Source organism: Lactuca sativa, chromosome 4, assembly GCF_002870075.4.
Source record: "Lactuca sativa cultivar Salinas chromosome 4, Lsat_Salinas_v11, whole genome shotgun sequence".
Taxonomy (NCBI): Eukaryota; Viridiplantae; Streptophyta; class Magnoliopsida; order Asterales; family Asteraceae; genus Lactuca; species Lactuca sativa.
The window spans coordinates 53,788,355-53,815,652 of NC_056626.2; the positions used below are offsets into that span (position 1 = coordinate 53,788,355).

Consider the following 27,298-nt stretch of genomic DNA (forward strand, 5'->3'; position numbering starts at 1 on the left):
GACAAGGTCCCAGTCAGTTCCGGACTTTGGTCCGATGCAGTTTCCGGGCTTCGGCCCGATGCAGTGGGCAAGGCCCAATATGTGTTTATGTGTTATTGTATGGTATGTGGTAGTTTGGGGGAGCTCACTAAGCTTCGTGCTTACAGTTTCAGTTTTGGTTTCAGGTACTTCCGCAAGCAAAGGGAAGAGCTCTGGATGACGGCATCGCACACACCACCGTTTCAGCTTTAGTTTGGATTGATTTAGTTATTGTTTTGGATATAGCATGTTACATTTTCCGCACAGTACTTTATTATCTTTTGGGACATATCACGCATGGTTTATCTATATGATACTCTGATTATAGTTTTGATGGTATTAAAAACGAAATTTTTGGGTCGTATTATTTAGGGTCGTTTCATATCCAGTTCTAAACCTTTTCCCTTCTTAATGCCCCAGGCATTTTTGAAAATTTTAGAACGGATGATTATAGCACATGTAATCGATCCTAAATCCGAAGCATATGGGACACGATTCATGATGTCTCACATAAAGACTAAACCAGTCTTTTGCTATAACATTTCCATTTCAATTTGCCAGGTTCTCATAATTCAGATTATGAAAAGGGATGCCGTAATCATAATCGAATTTTAGAACGCAAATAATGGACTCATATACAGAATTTCCTTATGTTGAGTCATTCCAACATGAAATTCATATATATATCCTTGACTAAATGATTAAAACCTCACGATCTAAGCTTATAGATTTGAGATGAAGCATAATTTCCTCTCCCTTAATTATAGCAAAACAACTTTTTCCCAATTGAAACTTTTGTTTTCTATAATTAACATTGCTGACTTGCAATACTTATCATAATTATCATGCTCCCACTAACATGATGATTATTAGCATATCACTTATGCTCCCACTAGCTTTGACATGTACTCAAAAATCAGCTGGACTTCTAGAAATCAGTACTTCATTGACTTTCTTACCAAAGTTCAGATTTCTGATACTAGATTGTTTTGATAAGACTTTATCAAAATCATACACCTTCCCTTAGATAGCACACTTGTGTATCTAAACAATTATGAAGAGGGATGCCGTAATCCAAGCTATAAAATATTTGAAGGTAGGTGAATGACGATTCACCAATTTCCACCAAGATAAACGAAATGAATTATTAGGTTTTAATTGGTTTTGAAACTCCTAGATCTTTGAGATTCATTGAACTTTTCAAAGGCATGTTTCAATCTCGAGTGTGCCCTTCAGGTTTTGTGACTGGGATGCCGAGGATCACAAAACAAGGTGTGAAGTAACCATGCAAATCACTTGGTACCCTTAATAAATTACCCCTCAATCGATGTGCCGGTTAACCACACACGCTCCATCGATACTATGATAAATATTAAGTCACCCTTTACCTACCTTGTTAAGTCCAAGTTAGTGTGCCGGTTAACCACACACGCTCCACTAACGACTTAGACAAAGTGTAAAGTGTAATTTCATGGGTTAGCACCTTATTCACATTTTTCCTAAGTAACTAAGATTGGGTATTATTAAGAGTTTAGTTACTTAGTATTATCATTAATACTTTTAATGAAGGGAGAATTCTAGTCCTGTCAAACCCGTTCGGCTAACGACCCTCCACCAGTCAAGCAAGCGGTGGGTGAGAGTGGACACCCATTAAGTTGCCATTTTATAGGCAACAACCTTATACCCACCTTATAGACCGGCTTCGTGAATGAGGCGTACTAGCGGTAAGACTGACTTTACTCTTATACATATATATATTATTAACTTATAATATTATAAAGTATAAGGGTTGAATTTTAACTTTTAAAATTCTAAGGGCTAACTTGGAATTAAAGTATTCATAAGAGAAAACTTTACAAATTCCAAAACTTGAGGGCAAGTTTTGAAACTATTCAAAACTAATTAATTCCATAACTTATGTGTTTAAAGTAGTTTTAATCCAAAAACTCTTCAAGTTCCATAACTTGAGGACAAGTTATGGAAGACTTTAAACTAATAAAAGAATTAACTCTTCTTTATTTTATAACTTATGGAATTAATTAAGGTTACACCTTTTTTTATTTTATTTTATTTTATTAAATGAAGAGACTCTTGGTCCTCCATAACTTGAGGACAAGTTATGGAGTCATAAAACCATTTAATTAGAACTAGACTCTTCATTTTTGTAACCTTTGCCAATTTTTATGAGTTTTAAGATTCATAAATGTGACTTATAAGTTACATAAACACATTTTATGAACTTCTTTTAGATTAATTTGGATTAAAACCAACTATCACATAATTTTATTCATTAATCTAAATTCACTCATAAAATAAGGTAACACAAAAAAAACTTTTGGTGATCCATAACTTATTCTTAAGTTATGGAATCCTTTAAAACATTAACACCAAATTTTGTAACTCCAAAAAAACTTTGAATCATTTTTTTTTAAAAACCTTTTCATATCCATAACTTATGGAGGTTTCAAAAAATAAAACTCTTTAGATCAAACTTTTAAAACTAATAAAATAATCATATTATTTTATCTTTTATTAAATTTGACCTAATTCAACTCATAAAGCAAATTATTCAAATTTTACAAATAATTATTTTTTCACAAGAACAAGTAATTATCTTAAAATTTGACAAACTTCATGTTTTTTTTTCCAACTTTGAAAATAAAATATTTGCATCAATATAACAGAAAACAACCCGTGGCTCTGATACCACTGTTGGGTTTTGAGCATTCTAACACTTCCTAAGTGTACATGCAACCCTAAATACCTTGGATCTATGTTTTCTCTATTATACATGCAAATAAGAACTTCCAAGGTATTATCCTAATCTAGCATACAAAACAATGACTATAGCAAGATAGAATACATACCTCTTTGATGTAGAAAGTCTTCATGAAGCTTGAGTGCCTAGTGCCCCAAGTGTGACACCTCAAATGGAATCACAATCATCAAAACACTTAGAATAACTTGAGAGAATTCTACACTCTTCAAAATCGGCTAGCCCTTTCTTCACTATATCTAGTGGCCGATTTTTCCTCAATAATAAGATGCTTATATAGTTACACAATTAGGGTAAACTCTTAATTGTCATGGCTTTCCATTTCCTTGGATCCATGGGTACAAATACACCATGGAGCATCCATGGACCATCCTATGGGTTTTAGCCCAACTTGATTATCCATGGAGCATTAGCCCACTATACAAGTATGGATGATTTACACAATCAACCCATATACTTAATTAGTCTTCTTTTGATCACTTAATTAATCCTAGATTAATTCTTGATCAATACTAATTAAATAATCTTATTATTCTTATTATTAATATACTAGAACTTATAATATATTAATAACCATAAGTGTCTTATTCCTCTCATTATAGTCTATCCAAGTGCATGATGGTATGCAACCCAAATGGACCATGCCGGGTCGGGTCAAGTCTTACCAATTATAGTTATGGACTTAGACATTAATCCAACAGAATCTTCCAACAGTTTGGACAAAGCATGCTTGTGGCATTGTCGTCTTGGACATGTCAACAAGAAACACATAGCCTAACTCCAAAAGGATGGAGTGTTGGAGTCATTCGACCTTAGGGATGATGACGTGTGCGAGTCTTGTTTACTTGGAAAGATGACCAAGTCACCCTTCACTGGTACGTGTGAAAATGGTGAGGGCTTATTGGATCTCATATACACCGATGTGTGTGGGCCCTTTAGAACCACCACGAGGGATGCAAGCTGCTTCTATGTGACTTTCACCGATGATTATAGCAGATATGGGTATATCTACTTAATCAAGCACAAGTCAGAAACCTTTGAAAGGTTCAAAGAGTTTAAGCAGGAAGTGGAGAATTAACTGGGCAGGAAAATCAAGATGTTTCGATCCGATCGAGGTGGAGAGTACCTTAGTCGTAAATTCCACGACTACCTCAAGGAATGTGGAATAGTTTCACAATTGACGCCACCTAGGACACCGCAGTTGAATGGTGTGGCTGAGAGGCGTAATCGAACCTTGATAGACATGGTTCGTTCCGTGATGAGTCATGGTTCGCTACCTATCTCATTTTGGGGGTATGCCTTAGAGACTGCCACCCATATCCTTAACTTAGTCCCTACAAAGAAGGTTGCCAAAACACCTCACGAGACGTGGATAGGGAAGGCTCCCTCGTTGGTACATATCAAGGTTTGGGGTTGCGAGGCTTTCGTAAGACGAGAGACTCACGACAAGCTCAAACCTCCTAGTGAGCGATGTATTTTCATCGGCTATCCACAAAAGTCCTTTGGATATCTCTTCTATAGACCGAGTGACAATGTTGTCTTCATTGCAAGGAGAGGGGTTTTCCGAGAGCGAGAACTCATAAGCCAAGGGGACAGTGGGAGGCAAATAGATATTGAAGAGCTTCAAGAGTCGAGCGATGAATGAACCTCTAACGCTGGTGCTCAACCCAAGGAGGAAACTTCGGTTGAACCGATTGACGAATCCTTACCTCTTAGACGTTCCAGTAGAGTTAGTGTTCCACCTATGTTATATTGTTTTCATATAACAAGTGAAGGTGATACATTTATTAGTGATAGTACACTAGTAAATTTGGATGAACCTAATAGCTAAAAGGAAGCCATGGCAGGCTCGGAGTCTGCAAAATGAAAAGAGGTTATGGACAGCGAGATTCAGTCCATGTATGACAACCAAGTTTGGAATTTGGTTGATAATGTGCCAAGTCGTAAGATGGTCGGGTGCAAGTGGATCTTCAAGAAGAAGACCAACATGGATGGGAAAGTACACACTTATAAGGCACGATTGGTTGCGAAGGGATTTACTCAAGCTCTCGGAGTTGACTATGATGAGACCTTCTCGCTAGTTGCGAAGATAAAGCCTATTAGGGTGATGTTGTCCATTGCTGCATTTCATGACTATGAAATATGACAAATGGATGTTAAAACTTCTTTCCTTAATGGAAAGTTGGCTGAGGATGTTTACATGAGTCAGCCAGAGGGTTTTGTCGATGCGAAGCACCCTAATAGAGTGTGTAAGCTTGAGAAGTCCATTTATGGACTGAAATGAGCATCTCACAGATGGAATCTTTGTTTTTATGAGAAAGTCAAAGAGTTCGGATTTTTGAGAAGCGAGGATGAATCATGTGTATATGTCAAAGGCAGTGGGAGTATAGTTAGCTTCCTCGTATTGTATTTCGATGACATACTACTCATAGGAAACGACATCCCGACCCTGCAGGAAGTTAAGTCCTGGCTTGGGAAGTGTTTCACTATGAAGGACCTCGGAGAGTCTACCTATATTCTAGGAATAAGGATAGTGAGAAACATGAGTAAAAGACTAATGTGACTTAGTCAGAATACTTATTTGGACAAGGTACTAAAACGTTTTAGTATGGAGAATTCCAAGAAAGGGGAGTTACCGATCCAAAGCAATGCCAAGTTGAGTAAGACTCAAAGCCCAATTACCGTAGTCGAGATAGCAGAGATGATCCGAGTACCTTACGCTTCCGCAGTTGGCTCGATCATGTATGTTATGACTTGCACTCACCCTGATGTGGCCTTCGCTTTGAGCATGGTCAGTAGATATCAAGGAAACCCTAGCAGAGCACATTGGACCGCAGTCAAGAATATCCTTAAGTGCCTTCGGAGGACCAAGGAATGGTTTCTAGTCCTCGGTGGGAGTGATGAATTAAGGGTGCGAGGGTATAGTGACGCCAGTTTTCAGACCGACCGAGACAACTACCGTTCTCAGTCGGGGTGGGTCTTTACCTTAAATGGAGGGGCAGTGACTTGGAAAAGTTCCAAGCAGGAAACCGTAGTTGATTCAACGTGAAAATCAGAGTACAAGCAGTGAGCGAAGCGTCGAAGGAGGCAATATGGTTGAAGAACTTCGTTGGAGACCTTGGAGTTGTACCGGCCATAAAGGAGCCCATGGAAATTTTCTCTGATAATGAAGGTGCGGTTGCCTTAACCAAGGAACCGAAGGATCACAACAGATCCAGGTATATCGACAAAAAATATCACTTCATTAGACATCGGGTAGAAGAGGGACTCCTCGTAGTGAAGAGGGTATCGTCAGAGGATAACCCGGCAGATCCCCTCACGAAGGGACTGAGTAGGGTTAAGCACTTGCAGCACGCTAAGAGCATTGGGCTAAAGGACAAATATTAGTTTAGATTAGATAGTTTCGAAACATGTAATAGATAAATTGTAATTAACATTTGATGATTAAATAAAGGAGTATTATTTATAAGTAAAGTTACTGTCTTGTGTTAATTATTTACCTATTGTTTCACTTTGCATGTTTTGACTTCCTGAGTAATAGGATTATTCGAACAGTCCACAGTCGTTCATATGTTGGAAGTAAGTATGAATGAAGACTGTCATGAATTGGTTTGTAGACTGTCTAAAAGTGTATTAGACATAGCAAAAGTTTGCTGCAACATTCATGAGTGCTTATGAATTGAGATTTAAGCATTGGATTGAACCCACGCTTGTCAGTATCACTTCATGGAATTTATCACGAGTGATCGCAAGATGATATGGTCTAGAAACTTAGATATATAGTTTATTGTTTGCAAGTCGTTTATGCATTGATAATGCATAAACGCATCAGTAACTTGATGTTATAAAACGCATTGTTGTGCATGATTTGATGAGTGAATAGTAAATACATATAAGTCGAAGTTTATTTGTTCCTTTTATCCTAAGAGGGTAAAAGCGATATCTAGGCCCCTCGATGATTTAGTTTGACTTATGTGTCGGGACCGGTCAGGACTGAATTGATGTGTTCAATTAAGTTCTATGTCAGACAAAATCAGAGATCGAGAAACAATTCTACAGGACAATAAGTATGACTATGTTTCATGTAATTTTCCGCACGATATCTAGAATTGAGGACTATATGATTCCTTATCTAAAGGACAAGTTATTGATAGGATCAAGAGTTTTAAGAACTACGATTGCTAATCGGATCCTGAAGTCATACTTGCATTTGTAGTTATTAGACTTATCCAAGTGGGAGACTGTTGGATTAGTGTCTAAGTACATAACTATATTTGGTATGTACTTGACCCGATTGTAGCATGGTCCTTTTGGGTTTCCTTCAACAAAGCAACTTTACTGGATGAATAATAGAGAAAGTGATTATTATGGTTTATTAATACTCCCTCCGTCCCAAATTAATTGTCAATTTTTTTACTTTTGAAGTATTTTTCCTTCAATTTTGACCTTAAATATTTTTATATGTGTTATATATTACTTGATGAAAGGTATAACAATGAAAAGATATTTAAAATGCAATCCATTTATATATTTTGTAACAAGTAATATCTATCAAAAAGAAAAATATTTAAGGTCAAAGTTGAAAAATAAAGACAGAAAAATTCAAATGTAGACAATTAATTTGGGACGAAGGTAGTATATTATAAGAATAATATATTAAAAGAGAAATCATATTTATTTAGTAAATATTGGACAAGAATTAATTAAGAATTAATTTTGTGGTCAAAAGAAGTTAATTGAACTAAGGAGACTGAATTGTAATAATGTGATAGTTGCAAGGTTGGGTAAGGAAACCCTAAAGGATAGGGTGGACGAATTCTAAGGATAATGCCTTAGGAATTCGTCCAAATGAGGGATTCTAGAATTATCTTATGGGCTGCTTGGTAGCTATGTAACCAGATAAGGATAATGACTGAAACCCTAATTCCCACACCTTATATAAAGACCCCTTGGGCATGAGAATTCGGCTACATCTAACCCTAGAAGTCTTGGAGCTGATTTTTCCCTCTCCCCTCTCTCTCTTGCTTCATCCAATTGCTTTTGGTGTTTGTGATTCATTAGAGGCACAACATTTGGGGTGCTAAGGTTCTCAAAGCTTCAAGATCTACAATCAACAGTCAAGGTTTTCATCTAACTTGTTTATCTATTATTCAATTAGTTTTTTGTTGTATGCTAGATTAGGGTTTTGCAAGTCTTGGACAATATGCATGTACAATTAGAAAAACTAGATCCAAGCATTAGGGTTTGCATGAACACCATAGGAATGTTGTTACGCTCAAAACCTATCAAAACATTGATTAAATCGAACTAAAAATACATAAAGCATAAAATGTTATATGTACGAAATGTCAATGAAAGGAGTTCCAATTCCACAGTTGATTAGCTAAAATTAGTCAACACAAGTCTTAAAAAATCCTCATTTCGCTTCATCTCTCAATGTCCTCCCATTTAAGGGCTTGTAACACACACACACACATAAAGTTAAACACATAAACACAGAGACTGTTAGATAGAGCATATACAGAGAGAGAGAGAGAGAGAGGCCTTGATGGTGTGACTATGGTGTAGAATCGAATCTATGGTAAAAAAAAAAAACTTATAAGAAGAAATCAAAAATCTTGATGAGAGAGAAGGTCGAAGAGGAGAAGGAGGCAGCGGATTGAAAAGAGATTATAAGGGCTTAAAAAGAAACAAAAAACTAACTATTAAGTTTTAGATTCGAGAAAATCAGAAGTAAAAAAACCCTAGATTTGCTTCGTTTCTAGGTTTATTTAGCCATGTTCTTCTCCAGAGATAACAGATGCAGACACAGAGAGACGTCGATTTGAGGGTTAGTTTTAGTGGTTGAAAATGATGGGGACTGGTGATGAGGGAGGCAAATTTGTTGTGGTATGCTGACTGCGATGAACCTTGATAGAGAAGGGGGAGTGATGATCATTTAGTTGTGGGGAGAAGGGGAGTGATACCGAACAGTGAGAGAGATGTTATATAAAGTGTCGTTGGTGTTGACCGATTCTTTGGCTGAAAGCGATGAATACTAATTCAATGTCCCATGTCAATCGTTGACCAGATAAGTTTTACATTTCCTGCATAAAAAGGCTTGTATATATTACATTAAAGACTGTACCTCTTAAAATTCAGCATTTGAGGCTAAATGCTTATTAAGGTATGTGTGTGTGTGTGTGTGTGTATATATATATATATATATATATATATATATAAATTACACGAATAGTCCCTGTGGTTTGGGGCAATCTCCGCTTGATTCCTAAGACTTTTTTTAACTCGGACGGTCCATAATATGTATTTTGTTGCACATTGAGTCCCTGATAGACCTAAAATGACTATATTACCCTTCTTTTATTTTTCTGATCTAACGTTCCCACTTCATTATTCCCCCTCACACATTTTCTCCCACCTATTGTCTTAATCCTTCAAGGTTTATTCTTGGCGTTTTCCTTCATCAGTCACCGCCACCTGCGTCCAATGATGGTGGTTCCCTCGTGTTCTTCCTTCCTTCAAGGCCAACTGGCTCACCCACAAAATATCGGACCATATTAGTGACGTTCTTCGGAGAAGGCGGAGGTGAAGCATTCTCTTGAACACCGCCCTTTTCCATTTGCAGTGCCCCAAACCAACCGTATATCACCCATTACGTTTGATTTCAAGTTTGATTTTATTTTGAGGTTTGATTTTGAGTTTCAGAGTCGATTTTTTTGTTTGATTTCAGTTTGAGATCGAATTTTAGTTTAATGTTAGAATTCAGCCTCATTGATTTGGGTCTAGAAATCGATTTGCATCAGGTGGTGGATTGATTGCAGCGTTTGTTTTACCAATGGTGCTTATAGTCAAGTTATGAGGAACCATGTTGTACATCATCTTCTTTGTAGATCTTCTTCTCAGATGGGTTTCATCACCGTTGATTTTCTTCTCTCACATGGAACTGAATTTTTGGGTTTTAAACATCCATTTTACATCATCGATCTTCTTCATTTTCACAAATATTGATCTTTGTCTTTTGAGACCATGGTTAATTTCTAGGATTCATCATCTATTGGGTTTCAAACATGTCAATATATGTGGTTTCAGATGCAAAAACTAGAGCACCAAGTAGTCATAGTGGGATTTTGATTTCAATTTCAATTTTATTTCTTAATTTCTGGGTTTCATCACAAGACACTGTGATTGAATATGTGATTGTGTTTAAGCTTGTCAGAGGAAGGGATGGTCGCTATTGGTTGTCTAGTCGGAGGTTTATCTGGAGATTGAAAATCTGAAGGGTGGTGAGAAGGATGAGAATGGGGGGGGGGGGGGGGGGGTGATGGGATAGGACTCACCTTATCATATATATATATATATATATATATATATATATATATATATATATATATATATAAGAAATAAACAAAATAAATAAATAAAAAGGGTAATATAGTCATTTTAGGTCTATCAGGGACCCAACATGTAACAAAAATACATTCTAGGGACTGTCCGAGTTTTAAAAAAAAAACTTAAGGACCAAACGTACTGATTGACCTAAACCATATTGGTGTAATTTACCATATATATATATATATATATATATATATATATATATATATATATATATATATATATATTCGAAATCTAGCCGTTATAATAAAAAAAAGGTAATTTTTTTAAAAAAATAACCCTTGGAATGGGTTTTTGTGAAAAAAAAAATGGACGAATCAAATCAATAGAGAGGAGGCGGGGAAGCATCCCTTGACTCTGATCCCATACAAGCCAAACCACAGTCATGATATTGTGTTTACTGTTTCCGGCTACAGTTCTAGCTCTCGCACTCACAAACTGCTTCATACCCTATAGCCTTATATGATTCATTTGATGTATTTTATAACATTATTCATTTTTTTAGTTTTTTAATAATAATGTTTGCTTGAAATTTAAATTTAATTTTTTTTTGTTCTAGCCTCTCAAAGATTGTATCTGTAAATATATTGTATGTTTAGTTTTGGAAGACATTTGTTACTTTATAAACGGTTAATATGTAAACTGAACGAAGAAACAAGTTATCGGAAAATCGGTTCATCTGTTTTTTCGGTTTAAGTTTAAGAAATGGTTAATGTCATAAAAACCATCAAGTTTTCAGGGTTTTGTCGGTTTTGCTCAAAGTTGAAATTTACGTCCGTTTTTACCCAAATATTTTCGAAAAAATATTCGGTTTTACCCTTTTACCGGTGTTAACAGGTTTTCCAGGTTACCATTATATTAAATTCGCAAAAAAAAAACCCTTAAGTTTACCATTTTTTTTGCGTTTTTACCCTTAACTTTATAATTTTTTTACACTTTAACCCTAAATATATTTTTTTTCATAATATACATATTCATATGATTTTTCTGCTTGAATACGTATAATAAGAAAAAAAATACATAGGGTAAAAGTGTAAAAAAAAATTATAAGCTTAAAGGTAAAAACGTAAAAAAACTGTAAACTTAAGAGTTTTTTGAGAAGTTAATATAATGGTAACCTGTTATCACCGGTAAAAGGGTAAAACGAACATTTTTTTTGGAAAATGTTAGGGTAAAAACAGACATAAAATTCAACTTTTGGCAAAACCGACAAAACCTTGAAAATTTGAAGGTTTTTATGACATTAACCCTTTAAGAAACTAATTAATCGATCACTTTGGTTAACATTCTGAAATATGATTTCGGTTTGGTTAACCATCCATGAACACCCCTAAATATCGAAAAATCAAAACCTTGCAGTGATGATGATGAAGATTGAGACTATCGATTCTAGGGTTAACACTTGCTTTTGCTCAACTTGTGAACCTAATTCAAGTTATTTCAAGTGATAATTGCACTGCCAAAGATCTTTGGGATAAACTTGATGAACTTTTTTAAAACAACAAAATGACTTGTATGCTTCAATTACAAGATCAATTTCGTAACACCAAAAAGGGTTCGTTGTTTATTACTGAATTTTGTCACTCACTAAAAAATCTTGTTGATGCTTTATCAGATGTTGATTCTCTTATCACTAGAATTGAGCTGGTTATACAAATATTGCATCAATTACCCCCTTCGTATCACATTATTGTTGAATGTTGATGTCATTACTAATATAAAACCATTTTCATCCTTTCTTGAAGCCTAAAATATGCTTTTACTTCACGAGTTTGGTGAATAAAACATTGACGCTCCTCTTGACTCTCCTAGTCCGAATCTCATTTTTTGTTGCTCCAAATCTGCTAGCAACCTCGATTTTCAAACCCACAATGCAACCGGTTCAACATGTTTTTCCGTCTCAAATACAGCCACAACCACCTTCGGTTCAGCCCCCGACGCATATAGTTTTGGGCCTACATAGCTCCCTTGCACGCGACACGTAGAGTAGAGGAATCTGACTATTTTTTCCTATAATGGACACAATGTGTCCAGGTGCATGTCGTTGGTCATTGACCGTTGAATTTTGATCAAACTTTGATAGTTTTGAGTATTAGACTGAGGATTCGCATAAGTTTGGTATTAAGTAGTTTGTGCTAGATGTTTCGTTGGTGGAGACTGCTTTGGAGTTGTGATTTCCAAATTCATATGATTTTTCTCATTATACTATGTGTGACATTATAGGTCATTTACGTGGTAAGATGCCTATGTATGATGTTAGTGTGTGGTGTGTGATTAGACTAGATTAGTCTTTTTATAATAAGTGGATAGTCCTATGGGTGGTTGGCCAAGATCCTTTGGACCTAAAACGAGGATGTCTAGAAGTTGATTGGTCAGTAGGATGATGGCTCCATGCCTAGAGGTCTACTGGGGTGTTGGCTATGAGCTGGTTGGAAGCCGACTGGCCAGTGAGATGAGGGCTTGGTGCCTACAAGTCTATTGGGGTGTTGGCTATTAGTTTATTTTGGTATGCATGGTATATGTGATGGAATGTGTAGTATACTGTGGAACTCACTAAACTTTGTGCTTACATTTTAAGGTTAAATATTTTCAGGTTGTTCTGATAAGAATGAAGAACGCGGCATGATTGTACTCGCATATGACATATGTTTATATTTTGAGACTTTTGCAAACTCTACACATTTTATGACTTGATTTATGATGTTTGAAACAATTTGATATATATTATTTTTTTTTATGAAAAATGGTTTTGGGTTGTTTTACTTATATTTTGAAAAGAAAATTTTGGTTGAAAATTTTGTACGTTACAATAAAATATTTCCTTCCGATTTTAATGTTGAAAACAATTGAGATCATCATAAACAATAACCAGAAGTGACATATCCCATTTTCATCCAAGAATTTAGACCAATTAGTCAAACTAGTTGCTAGTACAAAATAATTGCTAATATTGACAAATCTTTTATTGGAAGTCGCTGGGGAGGTGATCAGTGAAGAACAAACAATGTTTATTAAGGGTCATCAAAATCATGATGATCCTTTAATGGTTAATGAAATTGTTAGTCACTCTAAAGCGAAAATGAAGAAGTTGATGCCTTCAAGGCCGACTTCATAAATGCATATGACTCGTTGAGATGGATTCCTAGATGACAAGTTAGCTACTAGTTCTTAGTTCTCAATCAAATTTGTTTAATGACACAAAAAATTAAAGTAACATGAGTTATGAGATGACATGTTTTTTATATGATTAGCGAAATGCAAGGAAAACTTATTTTTTAGATGTTTATTATATTCTGACCTATATTTACGTCGCATCTTTAAACCTTACTATAAATGTTGGCAACGTACAACTTTTGATCATACAAATTGTTGACAATTTTGATTTAATCGAAAAGAATTCAATTTTACTCGAAATCAAAACTTTATTTTCAACAATATTTTTCAAAAGTTATTTCACATAGTTAACAACGTAATCTAATGCATGATCTTTGGAGGGTGAGGACAACATCATAATCACCCCCAATGACTCCAATGACTAAACAGATAAATGTGAAATTGATGATGAATTAAAAATCGTCTAAAATTATCACATTAAATGATCAAAGTCGTCAATGATTTTACCAACTAATGAAATATATATATATATATATATATATATATATATATATATATATAGAGAGAGAGAGAGAGAGAGAGAGAAAGAGAGAGAGTGTGTTAGGTTCAAATGTTTTCAACAAATATTGTGTGCCTAAATGCACCAATGAGAATTCAAGAAATAATAAATAATTAAATAAATCAATAAAGGGTATTTTAGACCTTTTGTACTTTTAATTAAGGAAATCATTTAATTGAAATCCTACAATTATGGAAATAAAGTAAATATATTTGACCTAATAACCTTATACAACATATCAAATACGCCTCCTCCAACGACGATCGTCTGCATCAAACGACCAATCTGTTTCAACCTAGGGCTTGTGTTCCTCTTTGCATTCTTTCTCCAATCGAAATAGCTCGTCCCCCTCCACAATCTTTACTTGCTAGCTTCCATTTTTGATGAATCGTTTCAATCAAATCAGGACTTCAGCGACATTAGGTGGGAACGATTTGGCAGCAAGGATCGACGGAAGGAAAAGAAAGGTTGGAGGATAGATTGTTCGGTGATTAGAGGTCAAACGCAGAAGGTATCTCAGTTTATAAATACGATCCCCACCATCGCTGCTCTATCAAAGGTCCTCACGCCTCCACCTTATCTTCATTTTCTTGATTTTAATCCTGGAAGGTACAATCACCATGGATGTAATTTTGAATCCGAATTGGGAAAAGGTACATTATATGATTTTCTCAATTTTTGCTAATCTTTACTTGCTAGCTTCCATTTTTGATGAATCGTTTCAATCAAATCAGGACTTCAGCGACATCAGGTGGGAACGATTTGGCAGCAAGGATCGACGGAAGGAAAAGAAAGGTTGGAGGATAGATTGTTCGGTGATTAGAGGTCAAACGCAGAATGTATCTCAGTTTTTTTAGATGTTTGATAATGATCGGTAGAACCCAAATGAGTGTTTGGGTTTAATTCATTTGACAGGAAAAGGAACACGAAAATTCAATCAAATCAGGACTTCCCAAAAGACCCAAGTGAAAATCTTATTGAGTTCAGGGTTTTTGTTTTGTATTAGTGGAGTTGAATCATTCAATCCCCCACAAATGATTTTTTTTTTAATGTTACAAATTTTTTAAGAATATTCAAAACCATTTTGCAAGAATAGTTTATTCTATAAGAATATTTATTGTTGTATTTTATTAGAATGCATTGAATTGCTTAATTTTTGAAACTTGATTATCTTTTCTTTGTGGATTCAAGTTTTGAAGAGGCTAACATTGATGTGGAGAAGGAAGAAAACATATAGAACAAGAGTGTATTATATCAGAATGTGTTATGCTACAATGTATAAAGTGTCGCTTAAAAATAATATTCTTTCAGAATAGATTAGTGTTTTTGTTAGATTTTGATGTAATTATTTGTTATATTATTTAGTTCAAGAATTGATTTGTGTATTCTTTCAGAATGTATTTACTAGTTTATGTTTGGCATCCTGCCATTCTGACAAAATAAAATCGAAAAATACATTTACTAGTTTATGGTTGGCATTCTATCATTCTGACAGAATAAAATCGAATTTTAAAATTTGAATAAATTTAAAATATTCAGATTTTTAAAAAATAAAGGAATTAATCATCCCTAAAAATCCGAAAATTTCCTTTTTTAATATAGGTTAATTGACTAAAATGCCCTTATGCTAAAATTTGTTTGATTATATGGTACATGTTATTCTATTCTACTATCATAGACCCTCAAATCATGACATTTGATTATATTCCATCCGATGGTCCAGATCTGTGCATTCTGGCACACAATAGTTAGTAAAAACAAAATAACCTAACCCTATATATATATATATATATATATATATATATATATATATATATATATATATATATATATATATATATGGAAAATAAACAATTAGGGCAACACATGTTGAAACCAATGAAAGCATGACAACACATCATTTTGGAATAACTACATAAATAACTTCCATAGTAGATTGCTTATGAATAAAGAAATGGACACGTGTCACTTGATCATTGGTTCCAGCATATGTTGCCCTAATTGTTCATTTTCCATTGAACCTAACCCTATATATATATATATATATATATATATATATATATATATATATATATATATATATATATATATATATATATATATATATATATATATATATATATATATGTATATTGTTAGAGTTAAAATTAATATGTAAAACTGGTTTGAATCCTATTCTAATGTTACGACGAAACTGGGTGCAGCAAAACTGTCCAGCTATAACATCCTGTGTTAGAAGTTTTTTAATTCAGAGGGCAATAAATTGATGTAGTAGAGATGCTGATAATCCGAATCTAAGTTTATAAAAATTCAGATGTAATAAGATTTGGTGGATATGCAAGATATGCAATATCATTATTATTATTTATTATTAGAGAAATTAAATATCCTCCTACATTTTATTCATACAAATCTTCCAACCCATTTAAATAATGACATGTGTCATATTACTATTTTAAAATACTTTTAAATGAACATTAAATATTACACATGTCACCATTTAATTGGGTAGGATGATAAGTAGAAAAAAATGTAGGATATTTAATTTCACTTATTATTATACTTTATATATATATTTCGCATAGCGTATTTCATTAATCCTCTTCCAGTGATAAGGAATTAGGGTTTTTCAAATCTCTCAAATTCTTTTAGTTCACGTATAATGAGAGATTCCAGTTTGGAGATTTTCGATAATACGGTGGTCATGAACTCTGGCTATTCGTCTGAAGTCGGTCGCAGCGACGCAGACTTTGGTTTTGCGTTCAACGATAGCAAGTTTTCCGATCATCTTCTTTGCATCGAGATCGTTTCCGAGCCCCTAGGGTTTACACCAGATGGAGAGGGTAGTATCAGCCTGGCCACTTGGGATCGAAATCGTAAACGCCGTAGAGAAGATATTACTAGAGATAACGGTGAGTTGTTGCATGATCTTTTCGTAATTTACCAATAATCGGTGAATATGGTATGCATGTGATCGTGCATTTGTTTTGTTTTTCATAATCGCTGTGAATGTGGGGAGATTTCCATAAGAACATGTAATGCCTTTCTATTTTTGATGAATTTCGGAATATTATGACAGTAAATTGACGTATTTTTTAGTGTTCACTGTAGACATTGATGCGGTATATTCAGATGAGCAAAGTCTCAATCATCTCGATCATATTGTTGATGATAATGGCATGAACAATGAAAACCAAGATTAAGAAGAATCACATTCACCACTAGGTATGAACCGATTACTATCACTTTAGATCACTATTGATACTTGTATTTTATCAGATGACATCGATTCATTCTTCAACATTGACTATTTAATATTTATCAGTTGCAAGAGTTAAAACCATACATATTAGCTCCCCAATTTTAGCGGCAAAGAGTCGATTTTTCTACAAGGTGAAAGCTTCAATAATCATCACAAGAATCTATTTTCTCTTACTCGATCATATTCATTTTCCTCACACAATATCCTTATGCAGCTCTTTTCAAACGGGATGAAAGAATCAGAACAACCCAATGTAAACCTGCAAATCAATGCCTCGGGTATTATGTTTACCATTTATAGTATTTGTACTTTGTTAATAGTTTATATTAAACATTTATTTTTTTATCCTTGACAACAGAAGAAGCTGCCTTTATGGAACTCCTGAACTTCATATACAGCAACACCTTGACATCAACGTCTGCTCCTGCTCTTCTTGATGTTCTAATGGCTGCTGACAAATTTGAAGTCTCTTCATGCATGAGAAACTGCAGCAATCTGTTAAGAAATCTACCTATGACAACTGAATCAGCATTACTTTATCTTAATCTTCCTTCCAGTGTTTCAATGGCTGAAGCAGTTAAGCCATTAACAGATGCTGCAAAAGAGTTCTTAATTGTCCGCTACAAAGACATAACCAAGTAATTAATTAACATCCCTTTTCCCCTAAGTAACTACACATCTGTATAGATATATAACAATAAATCACAAAAGTGCTCGCAATTAAAACTTCCTTCATTCGGTTATGTAAAATGACCATTTTACCCTCCAGATCTCAAGACGTGATTCTCAATTTACCCCTTGCCGGGTTTGAGGCAATTTTGTCTAGCGACAACCTCCAGGTGCCATGCGAGGATGCAATTTACGATTTTGTCCTTAAGTGGGCCCGGGTTCACTACCCTAAGATGGAAGAACGACACGAAATTTTAACAACACGTCTCGCAAAATGTATCCGGTTTCCTTACATGACATGCAAAAAGCTCAAAAATATCATGACATGCAACGATTTCGACCCTAAATTCGCACAAAAAGTCGTACTCGAAGCCCTCTTTTTCAAAGCAGAATCCGAATCCTAATCCCCCACGGGCCTACAAGATTAGGCCCGTGAAGGTGATTGGGTTCAATCTGACACGTCAGCAATGCATTGTATACTTGGATTTAAAACGTGAGGAGTGTATGAGTTTGTTTCCTTCGGGAAAGATTTACACGGAAGTGTTTCATTTAGGGGGAAAAGGTTTTATTTTGGCTGCGCGTCTCATGGACCAACAAAGTTTGAGTCACTGTTTTGGGCTTTTTTTGGTGACGCAGGAAAAAACGTTGGGCTCGTTTGCAGTGGATTATGAGTTTGGGGCCCGGTCAAAGCCCAATGAGGAGTATATTAGTAAGTATAAAGGGACGTATGATTTTATAGGGGCCCGGTCAAATGTTGTTGGGTGTAAGAATTTGTTTGGGATACCTTGGAATTCTTTTATTGCGGAGGAAAGCGTTTATTTTATTAATGGTGTTCTTCACCTTAGGGCACAGCTTACTATTAGGCAATCAAAATGAAAATTTTATATAGATAACTGATCATGTAAATGTGTGCATATGTCTTTTGGTTATTATTAGTTAGGATTATACATTATGGTATAAATTTTTGACTTGTTGGATTTGTGAAGAAAATATAACACAATATATATATAATACAAACATCTCTCTATATATATGCTTTACATATATCAAATTATATAAATGAAAATAAAAAAGAATTCCATTTGATAGTACTTGTCTATGTTTCTTAGATTTCCTTCTTGATTGATTTTTGCAGCCAACTCTTTCCTGCTTGACTGAAGTTTCCAGAAGTGTGATATTAATTGTGAGTGTAATTTGAAATGAATTTATACTCTTAACAAATGTATATAACTTTTATTTTAAATATACTTGGGTAAAATACTTAAAGAAAGAATATATTTTAGCAATTTTTGTGTTTTGTGTTTAAACCTAAACATTTTTTTTATATAAAAAAAACTATGCATTTTTTTTTGTTTTGGCTCATCTAGTAGGCGGGTAAACTTTCGATTTGAGACAAATTTTTAGGAAAAATCCACACTTTATTTCAAAAAAAAAAAAAAAAAAAACTCATATTTTACAAACGTTTTTGTTTGGATCAACTTTCTCATGTTGGTTCATAATATGGTGTTCTTGATGGTTTTCAACGATAAAAATTCTAAATTGAACATTTGAAGCTTTTCAAAACAAAGAGAAAGTTGTTCCAATCTAATGTTATTATTATTATTATTATTATTATTATAGATCAAATCAATTTAAGATTAATTTTGAAAACAATCTAATTTAAGATGTCAAGCTAGCCTGTTGTTTTTCACCTGCTATAATTTCTAAATATCCTACAAATAAATTTTGATATGAATTTTTCCAGCAAGAATGAGACACAGCAGACTTCCTCTTTGATTAAAAAAAATCAAATGTTTCCTTCAAATTTTAATGTTGAGAAGAGTTCGGTGTGACTGTACACATACACATCACTATTTTTGTAATTCAACTATGTCAACATAATGGTTTTCAACAATTAAATGTCACTATTTGTTTTTAAGTAAAAGGTTTGAATTGGATAATCTATTTTTTTTTAAATGAAAATCTCTTTCTAATTTCTGGTACGTTACACCACCCTCCTAAGCGCAGTAGTAGGTTGTATCATACGGACATAACCGAACCAACGGATTCATATTTCCCTTAATTTCTTGTTGATAGATACGACTCCTTGTAAATTTTTGATTGTCGAGTTTGGAACGCAGTCCAACATGGTTCTACCACAAGTCCACCACAACATCCTCATTCCTGCAACCTCCATCTTTCTCTAATGATCCTTCTTTGTCGACCAACATTCTTATCCATACAACATAGTCGACCAACATATATAAGTATATGACTTTAATTTTAAAAATTAAAACAAATCAAAAATTGACAAGTAGATAATATTTATTTAAAAAATACCACAAAATAACAAATGTCAAAATTTATTAGAGATTGACATGTGTCCAAAAAAAACCTTCATTTATTAAGGAAGATATATTATTATTATTATTATTATTATTAAAGTCTATATATACGTCGCATAATTAGGGTTTTTCAATTTTCTCAAGTTCTTTTAATTCACGTATTATCTCTGAGATTCCAATTTGGATATTTTCGATAATACGGTGATCATGAACTCTAGCTATTCGTCTGAAGTCGGTCGCGACAACAACGACTTTGGTTTTGCATTCAACGATAGCAAGTTCTCCGATCGTCTTCTTTGCATCGAGATCGTTTCCGAGCCGCTAGGGTTTACACCACACGGAGAGGGTAGTATCAGCCTGGCCGCTCGAAATCGCAAACGCCGTAGAGAAGATATTACAGAAGAAAACGGTGAGATGTTGCATGATCTTTTCGTAATTTACCAATAATCGATGAATATGTTATGCATGAGAACATGCATTTGTTTTGTTTTTTTATAATCGCTCTTAACATGGGGAGAGATTTCCATTAAGAACGTGAACTTAACAGGCGTTTCTATGCATGCCTTACTGTTTTTTTTTAGTGTTCGCTGTCGACAATGCTGCTGAATATTCAGATGAACAAGTTCTCAATCAGCCCGATCATATTCTTGATAATGGCAAGGACAATGAAATCCAAGATGAAGAGCAGGAATCAATGATTGAAGAATCACATACTCCATTAGGTATGAACCGATTACTATCACTATATTGATACTTGTATTTTATGAGATGACATTGATTCATTCTTCAACATTGACTTTTTAATGTTTATCAGTTCCAAGAGTTAAAACCATACATATTAGCTCCCCTATTTTAGCTGCAAAGAGTCCATTTTTCTACAAGGTGAAACCTCTGCTCACACTAATCTATTTCCTTTACTTTATTACTCAACCATGGATATTCATTTTCCTCACATAATATCTTGATGCAGCTCTTTTCAAACGGGATGAAAGAATCAGAAGAACCCAATGTAAACCTGCAAATCAATGCCTCGGGTATTATGTTTACCATTTATAGCATTTTTACTTTGTTAATAGTTTATATTAAACATTTATTTTTTGTCCTTGACAACAGAGGAAGCTGCCTTTATGGAACTCCTGAACTTCATATACAGCAATACCTTGACATCAACTTCTGCTCATGCTCTTCTTGATGTTCTAATGGCTGCTGACAAATTTGAAGTCTCTTCATGCATGAAACAATGCAGCAGTCTGTTAAGAGATCTGCCTATGACACATGAATTAGCATTACTTTATCTCGATCTTCCTTCCACTGTTTCAATGGCTGAAGCAGTTCAGCCATTAACAAATGCTGCAAAACAGTTCTTAACTGTCCGCTACAAAGACATAACCAAGTAATTAACATCCCTTTTCCCAAAATAAGTTAAATCTTCATTTTATTTTGAGTAAATTACACAAATGGTCCCTATGTTTTAGGGTAATTTGTGTGTTTGGTCCCTAATTATTTTTTTAACTCGGAAGTTCCTTACTGTTTATTTTTGTTACATGTCCTTGTCTTATCTAAAGATACTATTTTGCCCTTGATTTTTTAATTTATTTAAGTAAACACACCCTCAACCCCACCCTCCTCACCTGACGTTACCTACCCCACCATCTTTCTCTATTTAAATAATCTTTTTAGGTAAGACAGGGACCAAGCACATAACAAAAATAAACAGTAGGGGCCAAACGCATAAGAAAAAACAAATAGTAAGGACCTTCCGAGTTTTAAAAAAAAAAAAAAAAATTAGAGAGCAAGCACGCAAATTACCCCAAACCATAAGGACCATTCGTGTAATTTTCACTCTTTCATTTTCGTGACCTTTGACATCGTTATGTAAAATGACCATTTTGCCCTCCAGGTCTCGAGACATTATTCTCAATTTACCCCTTGCCGCGTTTGAGGCGATTTTGTCAAGCGACGACCTCCAGGTGCCATGCGAGGATGCAATTTACGATTTTGTCCTCAAGTGGGCCCGGATTCACTACCCTAAGATGGAAGAACGACGCGAAATTTTAACAACACGTCTAGCAAAATGTATCCGGTTTCCTTACATGACATGCAAAAAGCTGAGAACAGTCATGACATGTGACGATTTTGACCCTAAATTCGCACAAGAAGTGGTACTCGAAGCCCTCTTTTTCAAAGCAGAATCTAAATCCCCTAACAAAAACCCTAATCCCCCACGGGCCTACGAGTTAAGACCCGTGAAGGTTGTAAGGTTCAAGCTGCCACGTCAGCAATGCATTGTATACTTGGATTTAAAACGTGAGGAGTGTGAAAGTTTGTTTCCTTCAGGAACAATTTACACGGAAGTGTTTCGTTTTGGGCGAAAAGTGTTTTCTTTGGCTGTGCAATGTATCATGAGCCAACAAAGTGAGCGTCATTTCGGGCTTTTACTAGGGATGCAGGAAAAAGGTTTGGGCCCATTTACGGTTAGTTATGAGTTTGCGGCCCGGTTAAAGCCCAACGAGGAGTATAGTAATATAAATAAAGGGACTCATAATTTTACAAGTGGAAAAGCTTTTGGTTATTGGATACCTTGGAATTCATTTATTTGTGATCAAAGTAATTATTTTATTAATGGTGTTCTTCACCTTAGGGCTGTGATTACCCTTATTAGGCAACCACCAAAACGACAAATTTAATGTTTCTTTTTTTGAGTTTGGGTTATGACTTATGATACAATTATGTTTTTTTTTTTTTGGTTATTTGAGTTAGGGTTATGATACAATTATGACTTGTTGGATACATATAATAAAACACATGAAATTGTTTTGTGTTTGGGATACATAAATACATATTCCATAGAAAGATCTCTCTATACATGTTTTAAATATATCAAATTACATAAATGAAAATAAAAAAGAATTCCATTTGATGGTGTACTTGTCTATGTTTCTGAGATTTCCTTCTTGATTGATTCGATCTTTGCAGCCAATTCTTTCCTGCTTGACTGAAGTTCCCAAAGTGTGATATTAATTGTGAGTGCAATTTGAAATGAATTTATACTTTTAACAAATTTTACATGTAACTTTTATTTCAAATATACTTGGGTAAAATACATAAAGACAGACTATATTTTAGCCATTTTTGTTTGGATCAACTTTCTCATGTTGGTTTATAATTCTGTTGTTGAACAACAAAAAGATGACCAAAATATAGTGACTTTTATGTAACTTGCCAAATATACTTTGGTGTTTTTCTTTGGTATTTTAACAATTAATTTGTAACAAAAATATAAACACGATGAGTAGAAACTCATTCATTCTCTATAATCTTACCTCAAAGAGAAGATATTTGTAGACAAACCAGCCACTGTATCCAACTCCTACCAACTCCATGACATTAGGAAGCTGAGGTTTTATCATGAACAACATTAAGTGAAAACAAAAGCAAAATAAATTACAACTCTTAATGAAATTGTAACAGTATATTTATTCATTTTGATACAAAATCAAAGTGAATTGTTTAATTAATAAAAGTACCAATGGGAGTTTGTTGATGGCACCAATAATAACAGAAGATAGCCAAAGAGCAACAAATGCTCCTCCTCCATAGATTATGACTGTTGGTTTGTTTTCAACTGCATCCCACTATACACAACAACAAGATTTTGCAGCATAAATAAACCGCATAAGAATATTACCTTCATATATTTCTGGGATTCAGATCTGATTGTATTACCATTTATAGTATGGCATTTACCTTTTCCTTTAGGCTGGTGAACAACTCATCAGTATCAATGGAGGATGATGATGATGCATCTTCTGAGGCCTTGACATGGAAGTGAGATGACCTTTTTGACTCTGGCATGTTGTCATGAAATGAAAGTCCGATAAATTACAAAGAACCCAAAATTGAGAAAATTTGAATGTCATTAAGAAAATGCAATCAAACAAATCTTTGAGCAAGAATATAATCAAAAGGATTTCTTCACCATGATAATCGGAATTCTTGAAAATTCGAAGTACAAGAATACCCTTTTAAAGACCAACAGCCGCGAAATCTGGATGAATGGTACCCTAATTCTTCTAGTTACATACCAGTTAAACACTTCAAAGCTGGATTACCCCAAATCCCAACTTTTTAAGCACTTTTGTAAATTAATTTCATAACTGTTAACCAACTGTTCGACGAAATGCTTCAGAGAAACAAACAAATTACTGATTACATTACCTGAAACCAGTTTGATTGAAGTCGGAAATGGACGAGGTGGGAGGTTAGGTAAGGCGGTACAACGGGCGGTGGCGATGCCGGTTGGGAGACGAGGTAAGAAGACGGCGGTAGACGCCATTGCCGCCGTGGCCATTAGAAAATTTAGTTGGTGGCTGAAAAAGTTCTTCCCCTGATGATTCTATCTCTATTCCAACCTCCAAATGAAATTTATTGCAAAATTTTCCATCCACACTTGCTTTTTCAATTTATTTTATTCAGAAGATAAAACCGAGTGTTGTCCGTGTGACACGTAGACGAACCCAATTATCTTCGAAATGCAACATTTGTTGGCTTGCTATATAATTGTAGAGGCATAGAATTATCAGGTACAATTTTGTTGTTAGGAATTAGGAATTGAAATTGATTCCTTACCACTTTTTACGTTAGGTTATAAAAACCTTCGGATTTTTATAAATGATTGAAATACTTATTTAATATTAGACTCATGATACCATCACATTTGAATCTCCTCCCTTTCGTATTATTCACGTATAAATAAAATATGTATTTAAAACGTTATATTGGATTATTTGGAATCCAATAATGTACGTTGATAATTAATATTCACCGTTCATATACTAAAGGATACATGCAACCAAAAAGTATCAATTTCTTCAATACATATGCTTCGGTTGCTAGAATCAGTTTATAACTCTTATAGAAATATCAGCGAGAGGATTTTGTGATACATCCATTAGTTCTAAATGACTATCTCTATTAAAAGGATTGTACATCTATCAAGTGGATATAAAGACAACCTTTCTAAATGGCTATCTCAATGAAGAGATTTATTTGGAGCAACCCAAGGGTTTTGTGATACTTGGGCATCTCTCATAATAGTAGAAAATGGCATGTCTTATTAAGATGACATACTCATCATCCCCCAAAATACTTGAATATTATTATAATGCTAGTTGGATAGATAAACTCCAATGATTCAAAATCCACAAGTGGTTGGATTTATACTTTAGTTGGTGGTGACGTTTCTTGGGGAAGCAAGATATAGACATGTAACACTCATCTTCCAGGTATGTTTGTTGATTAAGTTAAATTTATCTTAAGTTCTGAATTTGGGGATTTCATCGGATCGCATTGTGGTGGTTACTTATCGCAACACGGGCCACGTAAATAAGTCGCGACGTGGTCAGGCATTTGGTTGTCGACACGGTGCCGCTGAAAAGTGAAAACCCTAATCCTTGAGGTTTGGGACCAGTATAAACACTTTAACTCTAAGGTTTCCCTAATTCTCTCAGCATTCACTCCTAAAAAATCCCCTTAGCAAATCCTAGCCTTCATTCTTAAGTATGTTAACTTTTGTGCTTGTTTTTGTGAAGTTTAAAGGTGAAGCAAGTCCATCTTGGTGCAAGGAAGTATTATTGCAACTTAGATCTATCATTTTCACCATATTTTATGGACCTTTATGAGTCCAAATTTCTTACCTTGATGATTTTCTTTTTAGATCTAACTTGTGGGTCAAAGTTAGCATCTTGTGGTCCCTTTTATGGTGTTCTTAGAGTTTTGGGAAACTACAACACTTATTGTGTTGCTTTTATAACTTATGGACCTTTGTACTACTAGAAAATTAGGTTTTTGTGCATCACATTGCTACATACAAGAGATATGGTCATTTTGGTCCCTTGGAGGGTTAGGATTAAAGATTTGATGGATTGAGCCTTTTGAATGTATAAAGTTGGAAACTTTATCCATGCAAACCATTATAAGGATCAAATATGAGAATGTTAACCTTTGACTTGTTGTATTAAGCACTTAACGGATTAGGCACTCTACCTCGGGATGTGCAGTGCGACCAAAGAAGGTCTGTGTCGCAAATGTTTAACTGGTGGCGTGACTATCTTGTCACCTAGTGGTAGTGACACGGCCAAGGTCTGGTCGTATCTTGTTTAGTTGTTTGTATGTAAGTATTTTATGTGTAAGAGGATTGATGGTAGATCGGCTGAAGCCGAGAGCCTTGTTTATATGCATTGTATGTATAATAGAATATGTGGTATAGTGGAGAACTCACTAAGTTTTATCCTTAAGTTGTTAAGTTAAATTTTTTTCAGGTTGTTCGTGGGAAAGGCGCGGCGTAACTGTACATTCGCACTGAAGATTTATTATTATTCGACTTCCGCTATTTTGGCAACTTAACTTTGTTTAAACCTTATGCTTGTAAAACTAATGAATAATATAACATGTTTTCATGAATGAGTTTTGAATGTTTATTCTGGTTTTAATGAAAATTTTGGTTTGAAATATAACTCACTTGATGATGGAAGTTAAGTTCATTGACTTAACAACAATAGGTAAAGAGGCAGAGTGGATTAAAGGCCTACTTTTGGATATTCGTATGTAAGATACTCCAGTGACATCCGTTCCTATGTATTGTGATAATGAGGCAAAATTGTCCAAAATATACGATGTTGCCTATAATGGGAAGTCAATATATGTTGGTCAACGACACAATTTGTGAGATAACTTATTGAAAGTGGTATCATCAAAGTTGCCTATGTTAAGACAAGTAGGAACTTGACATATCCATTTACCAAACCTCTGATGAGAGATTTGGTTATAGCTACCATGAGAGTCTTCTATCCAAAAACCACAATGGAATCGTTTAGTAATGGAAACCCCGACTTGAAATTAATGCTCCTAATTCTTGAGTTTAAAGGCTAAAAACGACAGTAGGTATTATTAGAATGATAGATTCATGTGAGGTAGGATAGTACGTCGTTGCCGAAACAAGGTTGAATTAAAACTCTTAACAAAGTTTTGGATACATCCCAACAACGGAAATTTTGTAAGACCTTTTCCAATATGATTTAGAGGTTGTGGTGCCTTAAATGAAGATTAGTGATTGATCTTTTAAAGGTCGTGAAAATATTTATAATGCATGACTATATTAGTGCTTAGAGAGAACGCAAAGATGG

General features: G+C 34.5%; 2 protein-coding genes and 1 pseudogene across 2 annotated transcripts; 2 read left to right on the top strand and 1 right to left on the bottom strand.

Annotated features, from left to right (window-relative positions):
- The first annotated feature begins 16,492 nt into the window (after positions 1-16,492).
- Positions 16,493-18,765, top strand: LOC111876812 (BTB/POZ domain-containing protein POB1-like; annotated as a pseudogene).
- Positions 18,766-20,282: 1,517 nt separating this feature from the next.
- On the top strand, positions 20,283-22,801 carry LOC111876813 (BTB/POZ domain-containing protein At2g46260-like). The gene is given in 7 exon segments (XM_023873389.2): positions 20,283-20,523; positions 20,696-20,836; positions 20,883-20,911; positions 20,913-20,996; positions 21,085-21,148; positions 21,228-21,507; positions 22,015-22,801. Coding segments are annotated over 7 exon segments (1,587 nt in total). The 5' UTR covers positions 20,283-20,321.
- A 75-nt stretch (positions 22,802-22,876) lies between these two features.
- LOC111876783 (protein CURVATURE THYLAKOID 1A, chloroplastic) lies at positions 22,877-24,553 on the bottom strand. Its single transcript, XM_023873357.3, has 5 exons — positions 24,333-24,553; positions 23,862-23,962; positions 23,642-23,749; positions 23,438-23,509; positions 22,877-23,109 (listed from the first exon to the last, which is right to left on the bottom strand). The coding sequence occupies exons 1-5, from the start codon at positions 24,463-24,465 to the stop codon at positions 23,047-23,049; spliced, it is 477 nt and encodes a 158-aa protein (XP_023729125.1). The 5' UTR covers positions 24,466-24,553; the 3' UTR covers positions 22,877-23,046.
- Between the last annotated feature and the right edge of the window lie 2,745 nt (positions 24,554-27,298).